At 44.4% G+C, this 22,718-nt stretch overlaps 1 protein-coding gene across 1 annotated transcript in view; it reads left to right on the top strand.

Annotated features, from left to right (window-relative positions):
- The window catches only part of LOC122807429 (cyclic AMP-responsive element-binding protein 3-like protein 3), a 335,960-nt gene that overhangs the window by 83,039 nt on the left and 230,203 nt on the right, over window positions 1-22,718 (top strand). Inside the window, exon 4 of the mRNA XM_044078438.1 lies at window positions 18,718-18,827. Coding sequence (XP_043934373.1) covers window positions 18,718-18,827 — 110 coding nt within the window. The remainder of the gene's footprint in view (window positions 1-18,717; window positions 18,828-22,718) is intronic.

Here is a 22,718-nt window from a genome sequence, read left to right as displayed (position 1 = left end):
ACTAGACTGAATAAACTTCAAACATCTATAATAATAACACTAGTTTCATTACTTAAGTACTACAGTACATTACATTGGAAGGATAGAGCATCACTCACATGGGAGGGTTTCAAACAAGTAGCTACCAAACACCTAGTAGCTCACAAATATTTAACCTACACTCAGAAATCCCACACCCACTTTACAGAATTTTGGAAATCCCTCTTTGAACAAATTCTAGTTTGAAGTTGGTATATATAGTTAACGATGGACTTTTGGCATATGTGTAAATAGTTTTCACTATTTTACTTTTATGCGTTATTATTTAGCAATGTATTCACTGGTCATTTGTTACCTGTCAGTTATCAAGGTTATGTTCAATGTACAAGAAAAAATGACCCAGCACTGAAACACAGTAAAATCATTGAATGAATGCAAGCAACACAGGTAGATAATATTCCAAAGAATTTAATAGTAAGTGCTTTTGCGAACCAGTCGTTTCATCAGACAGTTAGATAAAACCATGACAGATGTTCATCGTGCATACAGCTGCAGTCCTCACAGATGGGTTCTCCTGCCGTCAGGTGGGTCCTCGGTCGGCCGAATTCCAAAGTCTAGGTCCGGCGTCGGTTGTCATCGCTTCTTCCCTGACGTCAGTGCGACAGGGGTATAAAGGAACCAGCCGACGCCATTTTCTTCAGTCTTTCTTGCCGCACGGTGCCCGAAGCAGAAGCAGTTTGCAAGTGCCGGTTGGCCAGCTCCTGAGATTACGAAAATTTGGAAACCGAAGTCTTCTTAAAAGCTAAGTACCCCGTTGGGGAACCTTTTCTTGCCTCAGACCGATGTCAGACAAAGTTAATAATTGTATTTCTTGTGGGAAGCAAATACCGCATAAGGATTTCCATTCCCTCTCTATACCTTGTTTAGGCCCAGACCACGAGGTCTCGGCCTGCCGCTTTTGTGCTACATTCAACAAACGCACTATTAATCATCGGGCGGAGTTTGCCCGGCATTATTTTGGAAAAGCATTTAACTATACTATGTCATCGGATACTCCGACTTCGGTTTTGTCTAAAAAACGAAAAGACAAGGACCGACACGCGAGGTCCGCGGCCTCTACCGACACCACGCCAAAGCCGGCTACACGTGGTCCGGTTCTCAGTGAGGCGCCTACGCAGCCCCTGCCTACCGACGACCTGCCTTTGATGGTGTCTCCTGTACCCGAGGTCGCAGGCTTCTCGGCCCACACCCCGACTACAGATACCGAAGCCACTGTCGGAGTTGAAACTCAGAATGTGGACAGGTCCACCTCCACTCAAGGTGTCTTCAGACCTTCCTCTTCTTTTTCTATCAAGGCTTTCACTAAGTCTAAAGCAACCATGCACTCTAAGAGACCAGCTGCACAGGGCCCATCTCCAGGCCCAGTGCCTAAGAAACAGATGCTTAAAATGGCTGAGGATTTAATTACTCTTATCAGAGGTTCTCAGCCCCCTCCAGACAAAAGGCCTAGAGTGGAGGAAGATTCCCCCTCCTCTGATCAGGGCTCCATTATTTCAGAGCACTCTGATGATCAGGAACATTCTTACTCCCCTTTTGAAGACTCTGATGCGGAGGAGTCCATCCCTTCTGTATCCCCCCTGAGGATTACTCATTTGGGGAAACTTTGCATACCTTAAGGGAACACTTCCACTGGGAAGGCCAGGATTATTCTGATTCCAAGAAAAGGCTCAGGGAATTTCTCTTGCTTCCTCAGCACAGGCCTTTGGCTATACCTCCTGTCTTGGACATTCTAGATGATGTTTACTTGGAGGCCTGCCTTAACCTGGACTCTCTACCTCCAGCTCCAGTTAAGCCTGACAGGTACTACAGGGTCCCTGACTCACACCAATTTCTATTCAAGAGCCATGCTGCTGACCCAGAAACCATCTCACAGGGTCCCAAGGGAGTTAAGGCCTCCATTGCTAAAAATCCTTTGCCTTCCGAGAGAGATTCCAGATCCTTAGAAAGGTGGGGAAAAAAGGTATATACCTCGGCTACCTTATCTATGAGGGCCTTAAACTGTCAGTTTCATATGCTAAAGTACCAACAGTTTATGTTATCACAATTGAAAAGTAAAATGTCACAACCTGAACAACCAGATTTGAAGGAGTTGCAGGACTTGATACATAGTGCAGAACAAGTGGGTAAGCATACCTTACAATGTGGTTTTGATGCTCTAGAGGCCTCATGCAGAGCTGCTGTTACAGGATCAGTCATACATAGGCATGCCTGGCTTAAGGAACAAGCCTTACCTGATCATGTCAAAGCTAAATTACTAGACGCTCCTCTTCAAAAGGATGTACTATTTGGTGCTAATGCTGAGGAGGTATTAAGGAAAATGGAGGAAAAGGCTAAATCAATGCAAACTGTGAAAGAATTTCTACAGGTACAACACCCACGTTTTAGTAGAAATTGGCCTTCCAAAAACTGGTCCTTTCCTGCCACAGACAGACCCCAAAGAGGCAGATACAGGCGCCCGAGGGGCAGAGGACAATCCCAAGGATCGTACAGAGGCAGACAATGGCAAGCTCCTACACAAAGAGGTGGTGAGGACAACTCACAATCTATCAGAAAGCAAACCCAATGACTTTCCACTTTGCATGCCAACCAGCTCTCAAATGGCAGCCCCCTTGGGAGGAAAGCTGGCATTATTTTCAAAAAATTGGCATACTGTCACAAAGGACAAATGGATCCTGGACATTATAAACAGAGGCTACAAATTCCATTTTCACACCCTTCCAAAAATGAGAGGCATGCCAAACCTGCCACACAATCAAAGGGCAGAGGCACAAAGGCTAATTACAGATCTCAAAAACATGAAAGCTATTCAAGAGGAACCTATGCATGAACAAGGTCAAGGGTTTTATTCCAGGCTATTTCTGGTGCCAAGGAAGGGAAAAGATTGGAGACCTATTCTGGATCTATCCATCCTAAACACATTCCTACTGCACCAAAATTCAAGATGCTCACTCTACAGCAGCTTCTTCCCATGCTGGGCAAGGAGTCTTGGCTGGTAACATTGGACCTCAAGGAGGCATACCTGCATGTCCCAATCAGACAAAATTGCAGAAGATACCTCAGATTTCTTGCAGGTTCAACTCATTATCAATTCTCTGCATTGCCCTTTGGCTTATCTACTGCGCCCAGAGTATTCACGAAATGCCTGGCATCAGTAATTGCGTACTGCAGACTTCAAGGGATACAAATATATCCCTATTTGGATGACTGCCTGATCCAAGCGGACAGCAAACACATCCTTCAGAAACATCTGGCTTATGTAATAATGTTATTGAACTCTCTGGGATACACAGTCAACAAAATGAAATCAAGACTAATACCCTCTCGGAAGATAATTTTCCTGGGTGCCAACTTGGACACAAACACCCAGGTGGCCTACCTCATGCCAGAAAAGCAGGGGCAACTAATCCAATACTTCAGAACACTAGCAAATTGCACCAGGCTTACTGCAAGGAAAATCCTGCAGACTCTGGGATTCATGGCATCTTGCATCTTACTAATCCCATGTGCAAAGCTGCATATGAGGAAACTACAATGGTACCTGAAAAACATATGGTCTCAACACAGCCACAGTTTGGAAACAATAATACCACTAATTCCATGTCTGCAAAAGGAATTTCTGTGGTGGGCTCAAGCATGCCAAACAAACACAGGTTTTCCTTTCAGCAAGCCTCAAGCAAATCAAGTCATCACAACAGACGCCTCGGACTATGCCTGGGGGGCGCATATGACAGAACGGTGCATTCAGTGCAAATGGTCCCAAAAAGAAAAGCACCTTCACATCAATCAAAAGGAAATGCTAGCAGTAATAAATGCTATTATAGCTTTCAAGAACTTTCTACAACCAAGTCAACTTTTGATAAGAACGGACAACACCACAGTTATGTGGTACATAAACAAACAGGGAGGAATACATTCTTACCCCCTATGCAGACTAGCCATTACACTTTGGAACATGGCCATGGACTTACAAATGGAACTACAAGCACAGTACTTGCCAGGCAAGGAAAACACGCTGGCAGACAACCTAAGAAGGAATATGACAGATCCACACGAATGGAAGTTGCATCCAAATGTTTTTACAGAAATAATCCAAGGATGGGGAAGGCCAGACATAGATCTATTTGCCTCCCACAAAAATTATCAATTGACAAAATTCTGCTCAAGGATCTTCCATCCAAAGGCCTGAAGAGTGGACGCTCTCTCTTTCAGTTGGGCATCAGTGACAGTTTATGCCTTCCCACCTCTTCCTCTGCTGCTCAAAGTGCTATTGAAGACCAAAGCAGACAGATCAAAGATGATCCTCATTGCACCGGACTGGCCGAGACAACACTGGTACCCACTCCTGAGGAGCCTTCCGCATTCCCCACCATGGACCCTGCCTCTAATGCCTCTTCTTCTGACTCAACACAGCTTCAAAACTCTTCACAGTCAACTAAAAACACTCAATCTAGCCGCATGGAAGATTCCTTAGCATCACAGCAGGCCCTACTCTCCAAGGAGGTGCAGGATGTCATTTTGGAGGCCAGAAGGCCATCAACTAGGAAAGCTTACGCCGCAAAATGGAAACGTTTTTGTGCCTGGAATGAGAAAAAGGGCCAGGACCCTGGAAAACTGAATTTACCACAAATACTACAATATTTGACTGAACTGCTAAACAGTGGACTTTCTTTCTCCTCCATCAAAATCCATGCCTCAGCAATTTCTGCAGAAAACAACACTGATCCACCTTTATTCTCTCATCCTCTCTTAAGACAGTTCCTCAGAGGGGCTAAGAATTTGAGACCTCCAAGGAAACAACCAATACCTGCTTGGGATCTTAATTTAATTCTGGAAAAACTGACCCTGCCTCCTTTTGAGCCAGCTGCTTCAGCAGATTTGCAATACTTGTCCTGGAAAACAGCTTTCCTTCTGGCTATCACCTCAACTCGTAGAGTTTCAGAATTACAGGCTCTCATGGCTGTCCAGCCTTTTATCATCTTCCATCAGGACAGAGTTTTCTTACGAACCAACCCGTCCTTTATACCTAAAATGGTATCCAGGGTAGCTTTAAATCAGGCCATACACTTACCTACTTTTTATCCTAATCCTCAAAACAAAGGGGAGAGATTACTACATTCCTTGGACATCCACAGACAACTGCGTTATTATTTGGACAGAACAAAGCCTTTCAGAAAATCAGAACAGCTCTTTGTGGCCTATGCCATGGGAGCTCAAGGAAAGCCAATTTCCAAACAGACAATTTCAAAATGGATAGCCCACTGAATACGCTTTTGCTATTCCTTTCATGGCAAACCTGTACCTACAGGCATTAGAACTCATTCCACCAGGGCCACAGCCACCTCTACAGCCTTCCTCAGAGGAGTTCCTACCAAGGATATCTTGGAAACAGCCACTTGGAGTTCTGTGCATACCTTCTCCAAGCACTACAACTTACCATTATACTCCAAATCTAGAGCAGGCTTTGCCACTGCAGTCTTGCAGGACATTTTGGCTCCTCCCAGTTACACCTAGTGCCTACCACCCCTTTCTTAGCTTTGGGATTCTACCCATCTGTGAGGACTGCAGCTATATGCACGATGAACATAGTACAGTTTTGTACCTACCATAAATGTAGATGTTCGAGTGCTAATACAGCTGCAGTCCAGGTTTCCCACCCTCCTTCCCCTCTAGGGGATTCTTTTATGGTGTATTTGCTTGCAACTACTGTTCTTTCTGATTATATTGCATTGCATTCTTACCTAATTTTATGTATTGCCTTCCTTCTGGGGGCACCTGACATCTGGGGCAAGAAAAACTGAAGAAAATGGCGTCGGCTGGTTCCTTTATACCCCTGTCGCACTGACGTCAGGGAAGAAGCGACGACAACCGACGCCAGACCTAGACTTTGAAATTCGGCCGACCGAGGACCCGCCTGACGGCAGGAGAACCCATCTGTGAGGACTGCAGCTGTATTAGCACTCGAACATCTACATTTATGGTAGGTACAAAACTGTACTTTAGTTGTATAGCAATTCAAAATCTAATAGCCAATCACAGTTAATATATGTATTAAAAATGCAAACACACCATACAAAGAAGTTTTTTTTAAAGGGGTTTCCTTCCATGTTTCAATCTGTGCTTTTTTTAATACAGGTTTTAGAGATAAATAATCATTTAACCCGCTCCTCTGATGTGCTCTAAAAGTAAACATCCAGTTTAACTCACTTTCTTCTGTCCTATTAATATCTCCTAGACATTTATTCTCATATATAAGTTCCACGACCATGAATCTGAACTGATGCATCGTGCCTAAAGTTAATATATGCTTAGCAAGTACACTGAACTTATGTCCTTTGCGCACACAATACATATGATCCCTTATCCTCTCTTGTTAATTTTCTGTTGGTCTTTCCAACATAAAAGGCACGACATAGCGTGCATTGTGCAAGGTATATTAGATTCATACTATTACAGCTGCTATGTGCCTTAAAATTATACACATTGAGTGTGTGGATGTTCAAACTGATTGGTCGGATCAATATAGGCACAAAAGGCATAGCTATTACATTTTAAAGTGCCTGATTTGTTATGTAGTAGCCTTGGAAGAAAGCTTCAAAAGGAAATACCACCACAAAGAGTTGTTCCTTATGTTCCTTACAAACCTGTTCTACACTGTCATGAGACTCCTCATCATATAAATTCATCCTCAGTCATATCACTTGGAAAGATGTATTCACTCTCAACTTACTACATACATTACATTTCATAACCTCCTCGCTCCCTCACAGTATGGCTTCAGACCCAATCACAGTGCAACCATTGCTCTAATAGGTTTCACAGGTACAATAAATCATAATAGAAATTCAGGTCTTCTGACCTCAGCCCTATTTACATCTGTCCAAGGCATTCAGCACAGTCAGTCATCAAAAAAATTCTTCTTGAAGGAAATCAATCTTTCAATCACAAACAATCAAATATCTCAAGCGATCCAGCTTACCTCCAAACTTATTCCCCGTAAAAAAATAAATATACACAGATCATGATACTTCATAACGCCTATCTTACTCCAATCATTCTAAATAAAATATACCTAACCACCTCTCCATTCTGCTCCTACGGTGATAATCACAAGGCTGATTTACTCCACATCTTCTGGAGCTGCAATTGCACCTACAAGCTATGGTGCTCACTTAGAGTCCAACTGGAAAAAATGGGCTATGAAAACCCCCCCGCTGGACTGAATAAACTTCACACCCGTATATTAATAACACTAGATCTGAAGTAGGTAGACTTCATTTGTCTGCAACCTGTGGGTATCGGATCCGACCTCGGATCCGAGCCGGCATTTCAAAAGCTTAGGCTCCGAGCTCCTAGCTCCTCCCTCTTACCCATAACCCCTTGCCAAGCCCTGACTGACCTCAGATTTCGTTTGCCGCTTTCAAGTTGCGACGGATTCCAGAGCTCCTAGGGACAGATAAGTTTTTCTGACAGAAAAATTTTCAAAAACCTTAACTTTTTTAATTTAATTAGTTAGAAGTGATTGTGTTAGGCTTTCCTCTCTCTTTCTTTTAAACTTTTCTCGGGTTTTGCGTAGTTTGTGTGTGTGTGTTTGTTTGAGGCCTGTTAGGGCTTATCATGTCTGAAGCCCATAAGGCTGTATTCTCTAAATGTACCGAGTGTGGCCATAAGCTGTCCCCAGCGGATGGCCACACTCGGTGCGTTAAATGCTTGGGGGTTGAGCACCTGTCATCTGGTTGTACCATTTGTGCAGGGTTCAACCCCCGAGCTTTGAGGGAGCGGAGGTCGGCTGGTGCTGGCGGGACTTCTCCTCCAGATATCGCCGGCTTCTGCCCCTTCTACTCAGCAAGCAGTTGCTGTGGGCTCTCCTCCACCGGCTGGGATTCAACCTCCCTCTAAGATGCCGGAGGAGAGAGAGTCTTCTAGGAGAGAGAGAAGAAGGAGAGGCACAGGAGAGGCACCACAAACGGAGAGCTGAAACCTCCAGTTCGGCTCCTCCATCTAAGCGGCCTCCCTGTGCCTTCTAGCTTTCCTCCTCCTCGGCTCCACTCCCCTCGGTTCTCTCCTGGGCCCGAGGAGGAGGAGGCTAGCCCTTCAGTGAGGTCCCCAAGGCGGCTCTCTAGGTCCGCTTGGTGGCCTCCACCAGATCCACATTCTCCATGAGTGAAGCAGATATGGACCGGATGATGAGGAAATTCATCCAGGCCCAAATGCAAATGGGAGTGCTCCTAGCCCCCCCCCATCCGGGAGGGCTTGACCTTTTTCGCCTTTGGGTCCTTCTCCGACCCATACCATGGGTTCGGAGCTGTCGGCCCCGGGCAGAGTTGGATCCGGGGGTGGGTCGGATCGGATAGGTCGGCGCACCTCGGATCCGTCCCATCCCTTGAGTGCTTGGTGCCGGACCCGACCTCTGAGCCGAGGACCGAGCCTCGGATCCGAGGGAGCTGGTGTGTCTTCGGCTCCGTCCAGGTCGGAGCACACGGTCTCGGATCCGGCGGTTCGCTCCGGCTCGATCCGTCGCCGGATCCGGTGGGGGTCGGCTCTCGGCGTTTAGAGAAGCTGGCTCCCCTCGGCCTTCGACGTAGTGGAAAAGGCACTGTTGAGAACGTCCGGACCCCCGGTCCCTGCCACGGCTCCATCCTGCACTCCCTTGCAATTGGGCCAGGCTCCCACCAGCCGGTCCCAGGGACAGCCCGCCTCAATGTCCCAAGTAGTTCCCTTGGAACATCCAGCTGCGGAAGAGTACTCCTCGGACAGCCCCCCCCGATAAAGTACCTCAGAAGCGTAAGTGCAAAAGGAGGCACATGGACTCCCCCGAGTCCGTTACCGAAGACACAGACTTGGATGAAGGGGAAGGCTCCCCAAGATCACCCCCTGAAGACGTCTCATTTGGAGACATTATGGAAGAAGATGTGGTTCCGGAAATCGCAGCAGTCCCAACCTGCTCCGGATAACCAGTCCTCCCGTGGCAGAGGAGGACAGGGAGGTCGCCGTCCTAGAGGCAGGGGGGCTCCTAGAAACTTTGGGTCCAGAGAACCTTTCTCTGAGAGACCCATGCAGCAGCCCTGAAGGGTTGCCCGGCTGTCCGTCTCTGGAGGCAGTCGGGGGGGCGTTTCTCGAGGCACCTAACTACTTGGGAGTCCATCACATCAGACCGTTGGGTGCTTCGCGTGATATCCAGAGGTTATACAATTCCCCTGTGCAAAGTTCCCAGATCTCGCAGCCTCCCAGATGTTCCACCCGACCAAAGGAAGGCAGCAGCTATCGAAATCGAACAGCTGCTAGAAAAAAGAGCTATCCAGTGCGTCCCCCCAGATCAAACCGGGTCAGGGTTTTACTCCAGGTTCTTTTTGGTGCCAAAGAAAACGGGGGACTTAAGACCGATCTTAGATCTTTCCCTGCTGAACCTGTCAGTAACCAAGCAAAAGTTCCGGATGGTCACCCTTCAATCTATACTCCCCCTCTTGAGGGAGAACGACTGGATGTGCTCCATCGACCTCAGGGACGCGTACTACCACATTCGCATGGACAGACGGTCCAGGAGGTTCCTTCGCTTCCGGCTGGGAGCCAGTCATTACCAGTTCAGGGTCCTCCCCTTTGGTCTCACCTCAGCCCCCAGGGTGTTCACCAAGGTTCTAGCGGTGGTAGCGGCCCACCTGAGGCTCCAGGGATTACAGGTCTTTCCGTACCTGGACGACTGGCTCCTGACGGCATCATCAAGGCATCTTCTGTGCTCAGCCAGGGACTACTTTCTTCGACTAGCCCCAAGGCTGGGCATCACTGTCAACTGGGAGAAATCTTTACTGCACCCCACACAAGCTATAGATTTCATAGGAGGAAGGCTAAACACCAGGTCAATGCGAGCCTTCCTCACTCCAGACAGAATAGCCAACCTGAAGTGTCATGTAGCAGCGGTCCTGCAACCATTTCCGACTGCAGCTTCGGTCCTGAGGGCCCTAGGTTCGATGGCGGCAGCTATCCCGCTTCTTATTCATGCACGCTTACGCATGCGGGTTCTTCAATGGACCCTTCAAGTTCAGTGGTCCCCTCTCTGTTCCTCTCCCAACACTCCGATAGCGGTCAGCAAAGCGTGCAAGGATTCCCTTCTTTGGTGGCTTCTTTCTCCGGAGCCCCTGACAGGGAGACCTTTTTGTGCTGCATTTCCCCGAGCCACAGTGACCACAGATGCTTCTTGCCTCGGGTGGGGGGGGGGCATTCTGCGGGAAAGATTGTCCAAGGCACGTGGAACCCCACAGAGACGTTGTTGCATATAAATGTCCTGGAAATGAGGGCGGTGCTCCTAGCGTTGCAAGCACTTCACCACGTTCTTCCTTCAGGGACTGTTGCAATTCAGACAGACAACATGTCGGTAGTCTGGTACATCAACAAACAGGGAGGAACCAGGTCCTATCCCCTTTGTCGAGAGGCCATGAGAGTCTGGGAATGGGCAATTTCCACCAAACGCTTTCTGGTAGCAACGCACATTCCGGGAAAATCCAACATCCTTGCGGACAAACTCAGTCGCACCATTCTTTCACCTCACGAGTGGTCTCTCAATCCTCAGGTAGCGAGGAAGATTTTTGCCATTTGGGGGCAACCCTGTTGCGATCTTTTTGCCTCTCCCTCAAACGCCAAATGCGACAATTTCTTCGCTCTGCTTCCCACCAGGGAATTCCCGAGAGATGCGCTGGTGCATGCTTGGCCTCCCGGTCTCCTTTATGCCTACCCTCCACTACCTCTGATGCAGAGGCTTCTGCAGAAAGCCAACAGTTTGGGGAGCAGAATGATTCTCATTGCCCCGTTCTGGCCTCGTCAACCCTGGTTCCCCTTTGTATGGTCTCACAAAATCAATCCACCCTGGATTCTGGAGCCGATTCCGGATCTCATCTCCCACCCTCTGGGAATTTCGGTTCCCAATCTACGCACCCTGAAATTGACAGCTTGGCTGCTCCAGTTCCATCCTTGATTAGGACTCCCGGTATCTCGTCACCGGTCAAGGCCATCTTAGTGGCAGCTCATAAACCTTCCACTAGGCAGGTTTATTGGAGTAAATGGAAGAGATTCTCTATTTGGGCGGTTCAGAGAACTTTGGACCCTTTCTCAGCACCTATGTCAGCAGTGCTGGATTTTTTAACAGACCTCTTTCATCAAGGGGCAAGTTCTTCCACGATTAAGGTACAACTGGCAGCCATCTCGCATTATCACATTGGTCATGAGACAGCTCCCCTCATGACGGCGAAATTGTGCAAAACCTTTCTCAAAGGGATTTTTTTGTTGAGGCCTCCAGTCAAGGAGATTGTACCACCTTGGGACCTATCTTTAGTTCTGCAAGCTCTTACTGCTCCTCCCTTGAGCCTGCAGCTTCTACAGACCTAAAGTACCTTTCCTGGAAGACTGCCTTCTTAGTAGCTATCACTTCAGCCAGAAGAGTGTCTGAACTTCAGGCTCTATGCATCAAGCCGCCTTACCTTTCTTTCTTTCCAGATAGGGTGTGCCTCAGGACCAATCCATCTTTTCTTCCGAAGGTCTCTTCAGAATCTAATATCAACCAATCAATCAATTTACCTGTGTTTTTTCCCAAGTACTCAAACAAAGGGGAATACAAATTGCATTCCTTGGATGTTCATAGACAATTACGATTTTATATTCACAGAACAGCTGGTCACAGGCAATCAGATCAGCTGTTCGTCTCCTTTGCTAAATTTGCTTTGGGTAAAGCAGTGTCTAAAGTCACACTATCTAGGTGGATTGCTAATTGTATTCTGCAGGCTTATGACACTTCAGGTAGACCTGCTCCTCAGAGGGTTACGGCTCATTCTACTAGGGCAGTCTCCACGTCAGCCGCCTTTAAGTCCCGTGTGTCATTGGATGATATCTGCGGCAGCTACTTGGGCTTAGCCTCATACCTTTATTTCTCATTATAAGGTGGATGTTGTTTCCAGGGAAGAGCATCCTTTGGCTCAGCGGTGCTCCGGAACATCCTTCCATGACGGCCACCCAAGATTCAGGTAGCTGGGGACTCTGTCCCACAGGTTGCAGACAAATGAAGTCTACCTACTTCAGATTTAGAAGTTATGTACTCACCATAACGTTCCATCTGAGTAGGTGACTTCATTTGGATGCAACCATCCCCCTGACCTTTATAGAGCGAGTATTTATGCTTGGTTCATGTACTGTAGTCAGTATTATTTAGGCAAACTCAATCTGAGGTCAGTCAGGGCTTGGCAAGGGGTTATGGGTAAGAGGGAGGAGCTAGGAGCTCGGAGCCTAAGCTTTTGAAATGCCGGCTTGGATCCGAGGTCGGATCCGATACCCACAGGTTGCATCCAAATGAAGTCACCTACTCAGATGGAACGTTATGGTGAGTACATAACTTCTAATTTCATTACTTAAATACTACATTACATTACATTGGAAGGATAGAGCATTACTCACCTGGGAAGGTTTCAAACAAGTAGCTACCAAACACCTATTAGCTCACAAATATTTAACCTACACTCAGAAATCCTACACCCACTTTACAACATTTTCAAAATCTCTTTTTGAACATATTCTAGTTTGAAGTTGGTATATATAATTAACACTGGACTTTTGGCATATGTGCAAGTAGTTTTCACTATTTTAGTTTTATGAAATATTTTTCAGCAATGTATTCAATGGTCATTTGTTACCTGTCAGTTATTAATGTTATGTTCAATATATTTGTTTTCATTAAAAAAAAATAAAAGAAAAAGAAATAAAAGATTTTACACATGCACTAAAAAAACTCTTCTTATGTGCTGTCACCGTCCTCGCTTAACTGGTTTCTTAGTTACCTCACTGATAGATCCCAAGCAGTGAAATGGCAAAACGATTTCTCCTCTTTCCTTGTTTTATCTGTCTGAGTCTCACAAGGCTCCATCCTAGGACCACTGCTTTTTAACTTATTTATCAATGAGCTAAACACAGCTGTGAGAGAGGCCACCATAGTACAATATGCAAATGACTACACTCTAATATGTGCTGCTATGACACTACCCGTGCTCCAAATGCTCACCCAAAATTTAGAAGCTTAGCTCAGCAACTCACAACTCCTCCTGAATAAAAAAATAAATAAACTAATGAACTCAAAAAACAGTTGTACATTACCCCACTAAGGAGACCCCATTGTAAAGATTAAGTGCTTTTGTTCTTTATTAACTTTTTAAACAGAACTTCACTTCATCAGAATCTGCAGAACTGTTTTCTGAGTTCATTGGTTTGTTTGTTCTGCATCATTTCTTTGAAATAAATAAACTACTGCTATTCACCTTCAACTATCTCCTTCCAAAAAATACTTTTAATATCTTGTCATCCAACAAAACCAACGTAGAATTAGTATCCCACACCAAACTAGTAGATGTGGTTATAGCCGCCCGTCTGCAATTTGATCTCCATGTTCCGCAAGCCACTGCCTCTATAGAGTAAAGCACTACCTTACTAAATCTGTTAGACAAGACATAGCCTCTTCTTTTCTACTCCCCCACCCTATTATATACCTCAGCTATCCTAACCAAACTCAGCTCTATCAGCCAAGCTAGAAAATGCTACAGTAAAGTAGCCAAATTCACAAGGGAGGTTGGCATAAGGGGCTGGGAGGTTGACATAATGGTTAAAGGTGTTTACCTTACAAATACAGATTGCAGGGTTTAATTCTTGAATGGGGTAATTGGCTATGCTTAAAATGGCTCATAAAGGGCAGTTAGCCTAGTACTTATCTATGAATCTGTGAAATAGATTGCATCACTGGTCTCCTATACAACTAAACTAGCTCAAACGACATAATTCTCTGTTGCACTTGCATTTAATTGCAACCTTCAAGCTATGGCACAACCCTGAAAAATTCCCATCTCTTCTGTCCATTATTCAGCCTTACACTTCTAAGAGACCTCTACGCTGGAATAGAATCCCAGTTTATGTTAGGCAAAGCCCCTCACTGACTGTCTTCAAGAGAAATCTTGACGAATGGATGGGAAATCATAAATTTACCCCTGGGATCACTTCAATGGCCCTGCTAGACAGAGGCCCAGGAAACTAATTTAAAAGGGAGGCGAAAGCCAACACATTCTGGCTGGGCTTATAAATGCCCTTGGGCAGATAGCCCAGTGCCTACCTATGAACCTGACAAATCTTTACTGTCCATTACTAAACCTAACAACAATGCAGGGTACCCCCTGTATTCAAACTGCATTGCTAATAGTTGGAATACCATCCCTCTCCACTTAAGAACAGTCTGCAACCTGAAAGACGTTAAATGCCAACCGAAGCAACACCTGATAGAAAAATGGCTCTGCACCTTCACCACCTCAGATTAAGCTGGTACTAATATAACTATATACATTTGTCCCATAACTCTCTGCTAAAAAAACTTAATATACTATTATCACAACTATACCTGCCTCTATCTTCTCATCTCCTTCATCTTCCGTGTGCCTCCTTCCCCCCGTTCCTTTCTTTGGGCTGTGCTCTTTATCGTGTCTTTCTATGTCCTAGATTTTAAACAAAACTTTATAGTAACAAATATTCTTGCATAATACCTGACAGTATGTGCATACTGATGATATTGTACTGTGTATACCTCTCTGTATTAAAAAAAAAAACATATTCTTATACAACCAATGTAATTGTTATTTTTAATTGAAACGGATTGTAAATGATGTAACAGATGTCAAAGATGTCTGAAAATGAAACTTTTGCTCATGAATGACATTGACTGTAAATTATGAAATAATGCAAGTGATGTCCATGATGTCTGAAAAATGGAGCTTTTCTCCCAGGGCCTCTGCTGAAAAAGGGCACTTCTCAGCCGGACCTTCCTGGTAAACAATTGTCAATAAATAAGTTGCAAGTAGACCCATTAACCTCTTATTGATGATTTTCCCTTTTGAAGATTGCTACTATTTTGCTATATACCAGGTCTACTGAAATAGTCTTTTAATGTCTTTTTGTTCTCATCTCTTTTTCAGTTTCTCAGTTTTTACTTTGTTTGTTGGCCATGTAGATTCAACTGCACCATATCTCATTTTTAGGGGAGAGCTGGTATTTAAATTCAGATATATTGCATCATCATCAACCCCCTCGTTTTCCCTTTTTTTTTTTTTACTTGGTGTCAACTGTTGCCACTTGTCTTGATGCAGAGTCACTCTCCTACCTTCTTCGACATTCGTGCACTTCTGTCTTTGCTCTTTTCTGACATAATCCTTCCCTTCTGTTGGCTGGATGTCCTTGTCTTGTCTTGTCTCCTTTCTGTTTTTCCCAAGTCTACTTCAGCAGATCGTCTTATGCTTTCCTGCATGTGACCAAACCAGCATAATTTGCTCTCCTTGACCTTTTGGGGCTGCTAAAGCTTCTACAATGATGCTCTCATTTCTTCATCAGTCCCATAGTATGTATCCTACCACTCATCTCATGTAAAGAGTTACAGTTATTTGCAGAAAGGTTAAACAACTTAGTCACCTGTTGTGTTGTAAATAACAACTGGAGTACAGTCTCTGTCATCCGTTTCAAAGTTGAATGTAGTCACTGAACCATTTAAATCTGTCTCCTGTCCTTGTTCCAGTGATTGTTGTTCTGCCTCCCCTTTTGGTTGACTCGTTCCTCCACCAGCCACCATGCTGCTGAAAATTCCTCAGATTTTTTATTCTCTCAGAGCGTCTCGATGGAGCATTTTCTAAAGGGAGTTCATTAAATTCCCTATCAACTTCTCTCTCAACCACCATCACCAGGCCTTTTTCCTCATTGTCGTGGTTCTGCTTTCCCTGCATACTAATTGGCCAAGGATAGGCTCTCCCTTCCTGGTATGCTATTCTATCTTTAATCATCTTCTTTTCTTCCATTTTATTATATCTGCCACTATTTGATCAATCTTGTGGTAGATGTTATTATATTGTCCTTGAAGGGGAGGGAACAAAAGATCATTCTGAATATTGCAGTCTAACAGTGAAGCCTCCTGTATGAGCTGGTCAATAGTTCGCTGATTGTGCTTCTCAAGCAATTCAAGGAGCTCAGTTGCATGCCAATCAAATAGCTCCAGTAAATCCTGATGCAAGGGGGAGTCAGGGAAAAACCCTGTTGGAAACGTCCAACACCGGAGACCCTTCTGGATTCTTTTGACCTTAATACATTCCAACACATACCCTTTCTCCACTTGCAGCTTATGGCATTTTAACAGTGTTTTCTCTAATTTGGCCATATATTCCTGTAAAGAACCAACATTACCCGAGCTGCTAAAATTCAAAGCATTCAGGTTAACATGTTTTTATAACCATGCATTTAAGTTGTTAAGTTCATGAAGACTACTCACCTCAGTGGAATCTCCACGATCTCTTTCATGCACTAAAAGTCATTACCATTCTGCTCCCCCAAATATCTCAGGCATGAATGTGTACATTCATACTGGGTGTTAGTGTTCTGCTGACCCATTTCAACAATTTGGTCAAGTAATTGTTGAACCAGCTGTGTTAATAAACCAGTGCTGGTAAGGACATCTTCAAAGGTATTCACAGTGTGACCCCCTCCACCTCCACCTCTACCATGCTCTGGAACAGACATCACAGAAAAAACAGTCTAGGAACTAAAAAAAAACAGAACGTAGGAAATGATAGGACCACACCGTAAACCACACAGGTTTAATAAACTAGATTAAGCACTTTCATCAAAAACAGCATTGACTTCTTCAGAATCTAATCTAGGATGGTGTTTTTTAGTGAGGACCAGGACTATGTCAATCAGAGAGTGTTGCACACCTTGCCTAGGGTTACCATGACATTAGCCAAGTCAACTGCAGATGCCTCACTCATAAAATAAAAGGGGAAACCCCTCAGAGAGAAGGAATCCTAGAGGCCAGTGATATATCCTTTTGAGTCTGAAGGGCATCTGATATTTGGTTAGGCACTTTTGGACCCCTCAGCTCTGATGACAGCTTTGGGCCAAGGTCATTGGTAGTGGTACATCATCTTGGAACAGAACCTTGGAACAGTCAGTTAGTCTGGATAGCTTTCCATGGGCATCTGCTTCTGATACTTGTATTCTAATAACTGAAGTTTAGGGCAGTATTCCTTTGGTCATGGTACACAAGGATGTTCACGGCTCTAAAGTTGAAAGTCCTTTATGCCTGTCTACAGCTAGAGATCTGTAAGACAACCACCATTTCTAAAAACAGGTCCAAGACATCCACCTTCTTGCATCAGCTTGGGCTGAGCAGGCCTTCTCCACACCCCCCCCCCCCAAGTCCCCTCACAACATGTAATGAAATTGCCTCAGGACTGTGGCAGTTTTCCTCAAAAGCTTGCAGCCATCATCAGTGTCAGTAATCTGTACTTTAAAAAGAAAGAGAGAGAGCGAGGAAGAGAATAACATCTCCCTATAGGAGTCAGATTCTTCTGTCTTGAACAGGGATGAACTGGTCTATGTAGACCAGATGTCCTCTCCTGTCCTCTTAGCTTCTTAGCTGTAAGTCAGAAACTGAGAGCATCCTGTTCTCCATCTCCCTACCAGAAGATTTCTCATTTTGAGATACCCACAATAGAAGGAAAGGTTACTTCAAGTGAGAACCTAAGGATAACACTGATGTCCAGTAAAAGTTTTCCAGCCAAAACCCTTAATTATTTCACCAGTGAATTAAGCCATAGAGGATGCATTTACTACTGCATTTCAGGAACAAGGCTTCCAAACTCCTGCTCACTGGAAACCTTTCCTGATCCAGATATGGTATTTACAGATCCCAGTAAGCAGTCTGCTGGGGCTGTACCAAGAATCTCTCTTCCCAAAGTGCTAAAGTATATTACTTTCTATGTGACTTGATAAAAGACAGTATCTCTGCAACTTTAGCCTGTGACTTTTACATTTCAAACTCCTATATATTAAAGTACCAGGAGACTCCTGTCCCAACTGTAGAACAATGATAAGGAGACAGCGGACAAAGCCCTGAGAGAGTGTGTTAGATTTGTGCATCCTTAACCTCTCAGGTTGGCAAGTAGGCTATCAGATGCAGCTGTAATGCTAAGAATGTGTCATGCAAGATAACAGCAGTACAATCCGTCATTAGCAAGACATGACTGGATGATCATCTCTCCCTTGCCCGATCAAGGGTTAGGAAGAGCTACAGATGGTTCTGTTAGAAATCAGCTGATTTGTTGAGTACTTGTGTAGAGGTTATTTTCTTCATATAAAATAAAATATCTCTGGTTCTTAAACCCTTTGCAGAATTTAACCTGACATCTCAGAAAATGGAACGCCATGTGTAACCACTGTGAAAAGCCGTTCAAGGGATGATTGCCATAGTTGCAAGAATCCTTGGCATAATGTGCATGTAGGTACTGTGCCATATAGTACTTTGAACTCTTAAGTAATATAGCTTACTAACAACAGTGTAATTAAATAATAGTGCAGATAGATTAGCTGAAGGATTGGATGTTTGCTAAACTGTGTTCCATGCACTGAGCAGAATGTTTTTGATTTTTGGCTTCCTGACATTGGAAAAAGTGGAATATGGTTTTAAAGAAGATGGGTAAGGACACATGTCCTATTTAAACAATGGTGCACACATTTTCAATAGTACTGCTTGAATCCTGTGTGTGTTTGTTGCTCTTTAGGAAAAAGAGAAGTAGATACTGGATTGAATGCATAATGAGCTAACTGCTTTTGTTGGTTTGCTTCCTGTAGATACTTGGGAAACGGAGCTTATGGAAGAAAGCCCTTTCAGTGATCAAGATACTGATGAAGTTGTCACTTTGCCTGATGAGAATTCAACACATTTCACAGGAATGGGACAGGTATCTTCATTAAAATGACTTATGTTCATTTAAACAAATCAAATGTTTTAAGTCCAATGTGTTTTTATATCATCTGAATGACTGACCCTACAGGAAGCAGACGAGTACTTGTATCCAAATGTTATATCTTGAAGACTGGTGTAAGCAGAGTCTCTATTGAAAGAGTGTTGGCATGTGCCACAAAGTACTACTTTTCACAGATTGGCTGTACAGTTTGTAAGATGAGGTATTTCTTCATCCTTATTATCACAATCCAGATGGTTGTGTTATTTCCCTTCATCAAAGGGCCAAAAGGACGTAACAGTCAAACACGATCCAGTTTATAGACAAACTTGACAGGTGAGTTCATGCAGTCTGGAGGGACTAGGGTGCAGGAGCAAGACTTGTGGACTAGCTAGCTGCATTTTTGTGTTGTAGAACATGGGCTTGTGGTGAGAATGACATATCAGGAATGAAAGATATGATTGGTGGAGTACCACAGGGGTCTATTCTCTGTCCAGCACTCTTCAGTGTTTTTGTGTCAGACATACCTGTGAGGCTAGAGAACTGGACAGACCTCTTTATTTATGCCACAAAGATAGGTGCAGCAATAGAGAATGTGTGGGGAGATCTAGTGAATTAAGGTCTTGTCAGATGTGCAGAAAAGTGGCATTTGAGGCTGATTTTCAAACAAATGCAGTGCACTACATATAGGCCACAACTACTTTGATGTGAGATATAAACTGGGGGAGTGGAGCTGATGCCAGTAAAACAGGAAGAGAATCTGGGGGTGTTTACCACACCTAGACTTGACTATCAGAGCAGAGAAGGGGCAGCAGCAGACAAAATGCTGAGGTATATCCTCAGAGGAATAGATTACAGAAGGAGAGAGGCAATGTCTCTGTTCTATCAGACCTTGATCAAACACACATATCATACTGTTTCAGGGGCCAAATAAGGAAGAGGATATCAGGCTGCTGGAATGAATTCAAAGGAAACTCCCAGAAAGTTCTGAAGGATGGAGAGGAAGGAATATGCCCAGAACCTAGAAGAGTTAGAACTCTTTCACTTAGGAGGATATTATATTGGTGCACAAGGTTATGTCAGAGAAATATGAAGGGGTCATTCTGAGCAAGATGGACTTGAGGGAAAGAGGGTAAACATAGATAGTAAGGACTAACTACTTTCTGAATCTCTGAAAGTACTTCTTCACAGAAAGCGTTGTGGACCCATGGAATGGACTACTTCAGTGGATGTCAGAACGAGAATCCACAGAGACTTTCAGGATAACACGAGACAGGTGGAAAAAGAGGAAAGAGGAAGCTATGGCAAGTGAGGGAGGTAAACTGTTAAAGCACTTAGAAAGGCAGAAGGGTAGACGTAGGAGGTTTATTGTCTCTTGCCATAAAGCAAATATAATGCAGTATAAATGCTCAAGGTAACTAACGGACAAGGCTTGATTTATGCCTTCTGGTTCACTGAGCTGTCCAGATATCCATGGCTTCTTATGTCTCTTTGAAAATCTAAGCTGCTTTTGTTAGGCTTATCTAGAAGTATATTTGTGCTTTCCTGGGCCTGCATTTAGCTTAGAGTGTATGTTTTACAAGCATTCTGTTTATCTTTGTAAAAAGTCTTTGCTTCTTCTTCTCTTTTGCCTGTTTTGTTGGATAGATTCATCTGTCATTTCGTGGCCTAGTTTCTCATCATCAAAGACTTCAGAGTTAAACTCACAGCTTCAAAGCTAATGAAACCTTTTGGCAAACAGATTCCTCTTGTGAATTTTTGTCTTAACAGCATTTGTACCAATTTCACGCCATTCGGAGCTGCCATAGCTGCAGGTATTTACAGATGCTGCTTGCTAGCATTGTAAAAAGGCCATGTAGAGTGTTTTTATGATGAAATGTTTGGATTCAGCTGCCTGTTGTCCTTCATCAAGCTTCAAAAGGGAGGGGAAAAATGGGAGCATAAGAAAAGTCTAATGGAAGACCATGAGCATAGGTCTTTTAGCTAGCTTCCTTTAACGTGATATGCTTCCCTTCCGTAAGGCATCAGCTTGGGCTTTTTCTGGCTTTGCCCACAGTACTTCAACTTTTAGAGTGCATGTGCTAGTCTTCAGAAATAATGGCTCTGCAGCCACCCTTTTTGCCCCATGTGTCCCTCTCCTATCAGATCAGTCAAGGCACCACTTCAGGTATCAAGATTCATGTTGCACCTGTCCAGCACTCCCCCACTTCCAGTTTCCATTTACAGGTTACAGTAAGTTGGTAACCAGTTGCCTTAGCTGTTAGTCCAGGGCACAGTTCACTTCCTGGAGCAGTTGCGTTTTTATCCATATTATTGGTGCAGAACCACATATGGTTCAGGCATCAGTGGTTGCATCACTTGCTCCTCCTCCATCAGCTGTTGCATTGCTGGGTAATTTGATTGTATCTTCTGCAGTGTTGCCACATCTCTCTGAAGCAGGTTTGACTAATGCTGGGACCCCAGAGGTTAGCTGTTTTGATAATGGGTCCAATACTGGTGATCCTGACAATGACCTTGACTTATCCAATGTCAGAGTACCTGGTATAGGTCTGTACGAAGTCTTTAACCCTGCTTTATACTTACCACTGTTTGCCACAGTCTACTAACCATTAAGATTCTTTTCTTTTCAGGTTCCCTCCACCTGCATCTGCCCTGCAGGTGCACAAGTAACATCTCCACTGACCTTTACACTGTCCCCCTTCAGCACACAGATGGGTACTGGAAGCAGGTTGCACAAATAACATCTTCATTGACGTTTACTCTCTCCCATTCAGCAAGGACATGGGAACTGGAGTGTTCTTCAGCCCCTTTTACATCCGATGTTAAGCATATCAGTATATGTCCCCATCCTGGAGAACAGTAAGTAGTCTATGCCCTTAGTGGAGGAATTGACAATCTGGAGACTCCATAATTAAAATTAGTGACTAGAACTAGAACTTTTTTTTAGTTCTTGCAGCTGACCACTTGCTGCCTCCACGTCCTTCCTCATTCTGCGTGTCCACCTAGCCTATCTTATCCTCCTTAGTGCTCTACCTAACCCACATCCAGAGCCAGTGAGGAGACTGAGGATGCTGGTGAAATGTCATATTGGTGCTGGGGACCATGCACTAACCCACCACCCTGCCATAGTCTTGTAAGCTCCACGATGGCTGCCTACAGCAGGTGCATGCTTGCTTCTAGGCATGCGCAACCTCACAGTTAATTGGTACACCACTTGCCACACTTTGTTCAACAAGCTTTTCGAGCTGCTGTTGGGGTGAGTCAGGCTGTCTCCAGCCCTCCAGGTTGAGTGAGCTGGTGTGCGCTGCTCACTCCTAACTTCCCCTAGCCAGTCTCTCCAACTGTGCCAGTAATCAGTAGCTAGAAAGTTTAGTCAGCTTTTTTTTGGACATCCTAGAGAACCTGTACTAGAAGGAAGTGCCCTCCCCCCCCCCCCCCCACAGATAACCCTAAATTTGGACGGAACCGCCATATGATGCAAAACAAAGATGATAGCTCTTAAGTACCTTTCCCCCAGAGATGAGCATAGCAGGTCTGTAGAATTATGAAGCATACATTTTGAGTGTTTTTTTTTTTTTTTTTTTTTTTTGTTAGTAAATACTTTAGTAATTGCTGATGTGAACAAGGAACATCAGGGCAACATGCCCCCGGTTACTCATGTTAAGGAAAGGAATGAAACTCCTACTTCAACTAAGCAAGAAATCTCTGTTGAAGAACACTGTTGTGGGGGACCAACTAAAATAAACCTGTACCTCCCTGAACAAAGGGACATCTCTTAATTTTATAGTAAGATCCATCCATCTATCCACAACCCCTTTTCTCCCATTTTTGCACATAGGGTCGGGGTGTCAAATCACACAGTATAAATGAAAGTTATTATATAGTTAG

Source organism: Protopterus annectens, chromosome 1.part1 (genome assembly GCF_019279795.1).
Source record: "Protopterus annectens isolate FY-2018-M chromosome 1.part1, PAN1.0, whole genome shotgun sequence".
NCBI classification, from domain to species: Eukaryota; Metazoa; Chordata; order Ceratodontiformes; family Protopteridae; genus Protopterus; species Protopterus annectens.
This window is presented reverse-complemented; position numbering and strand designations above follow the sequence as displayed.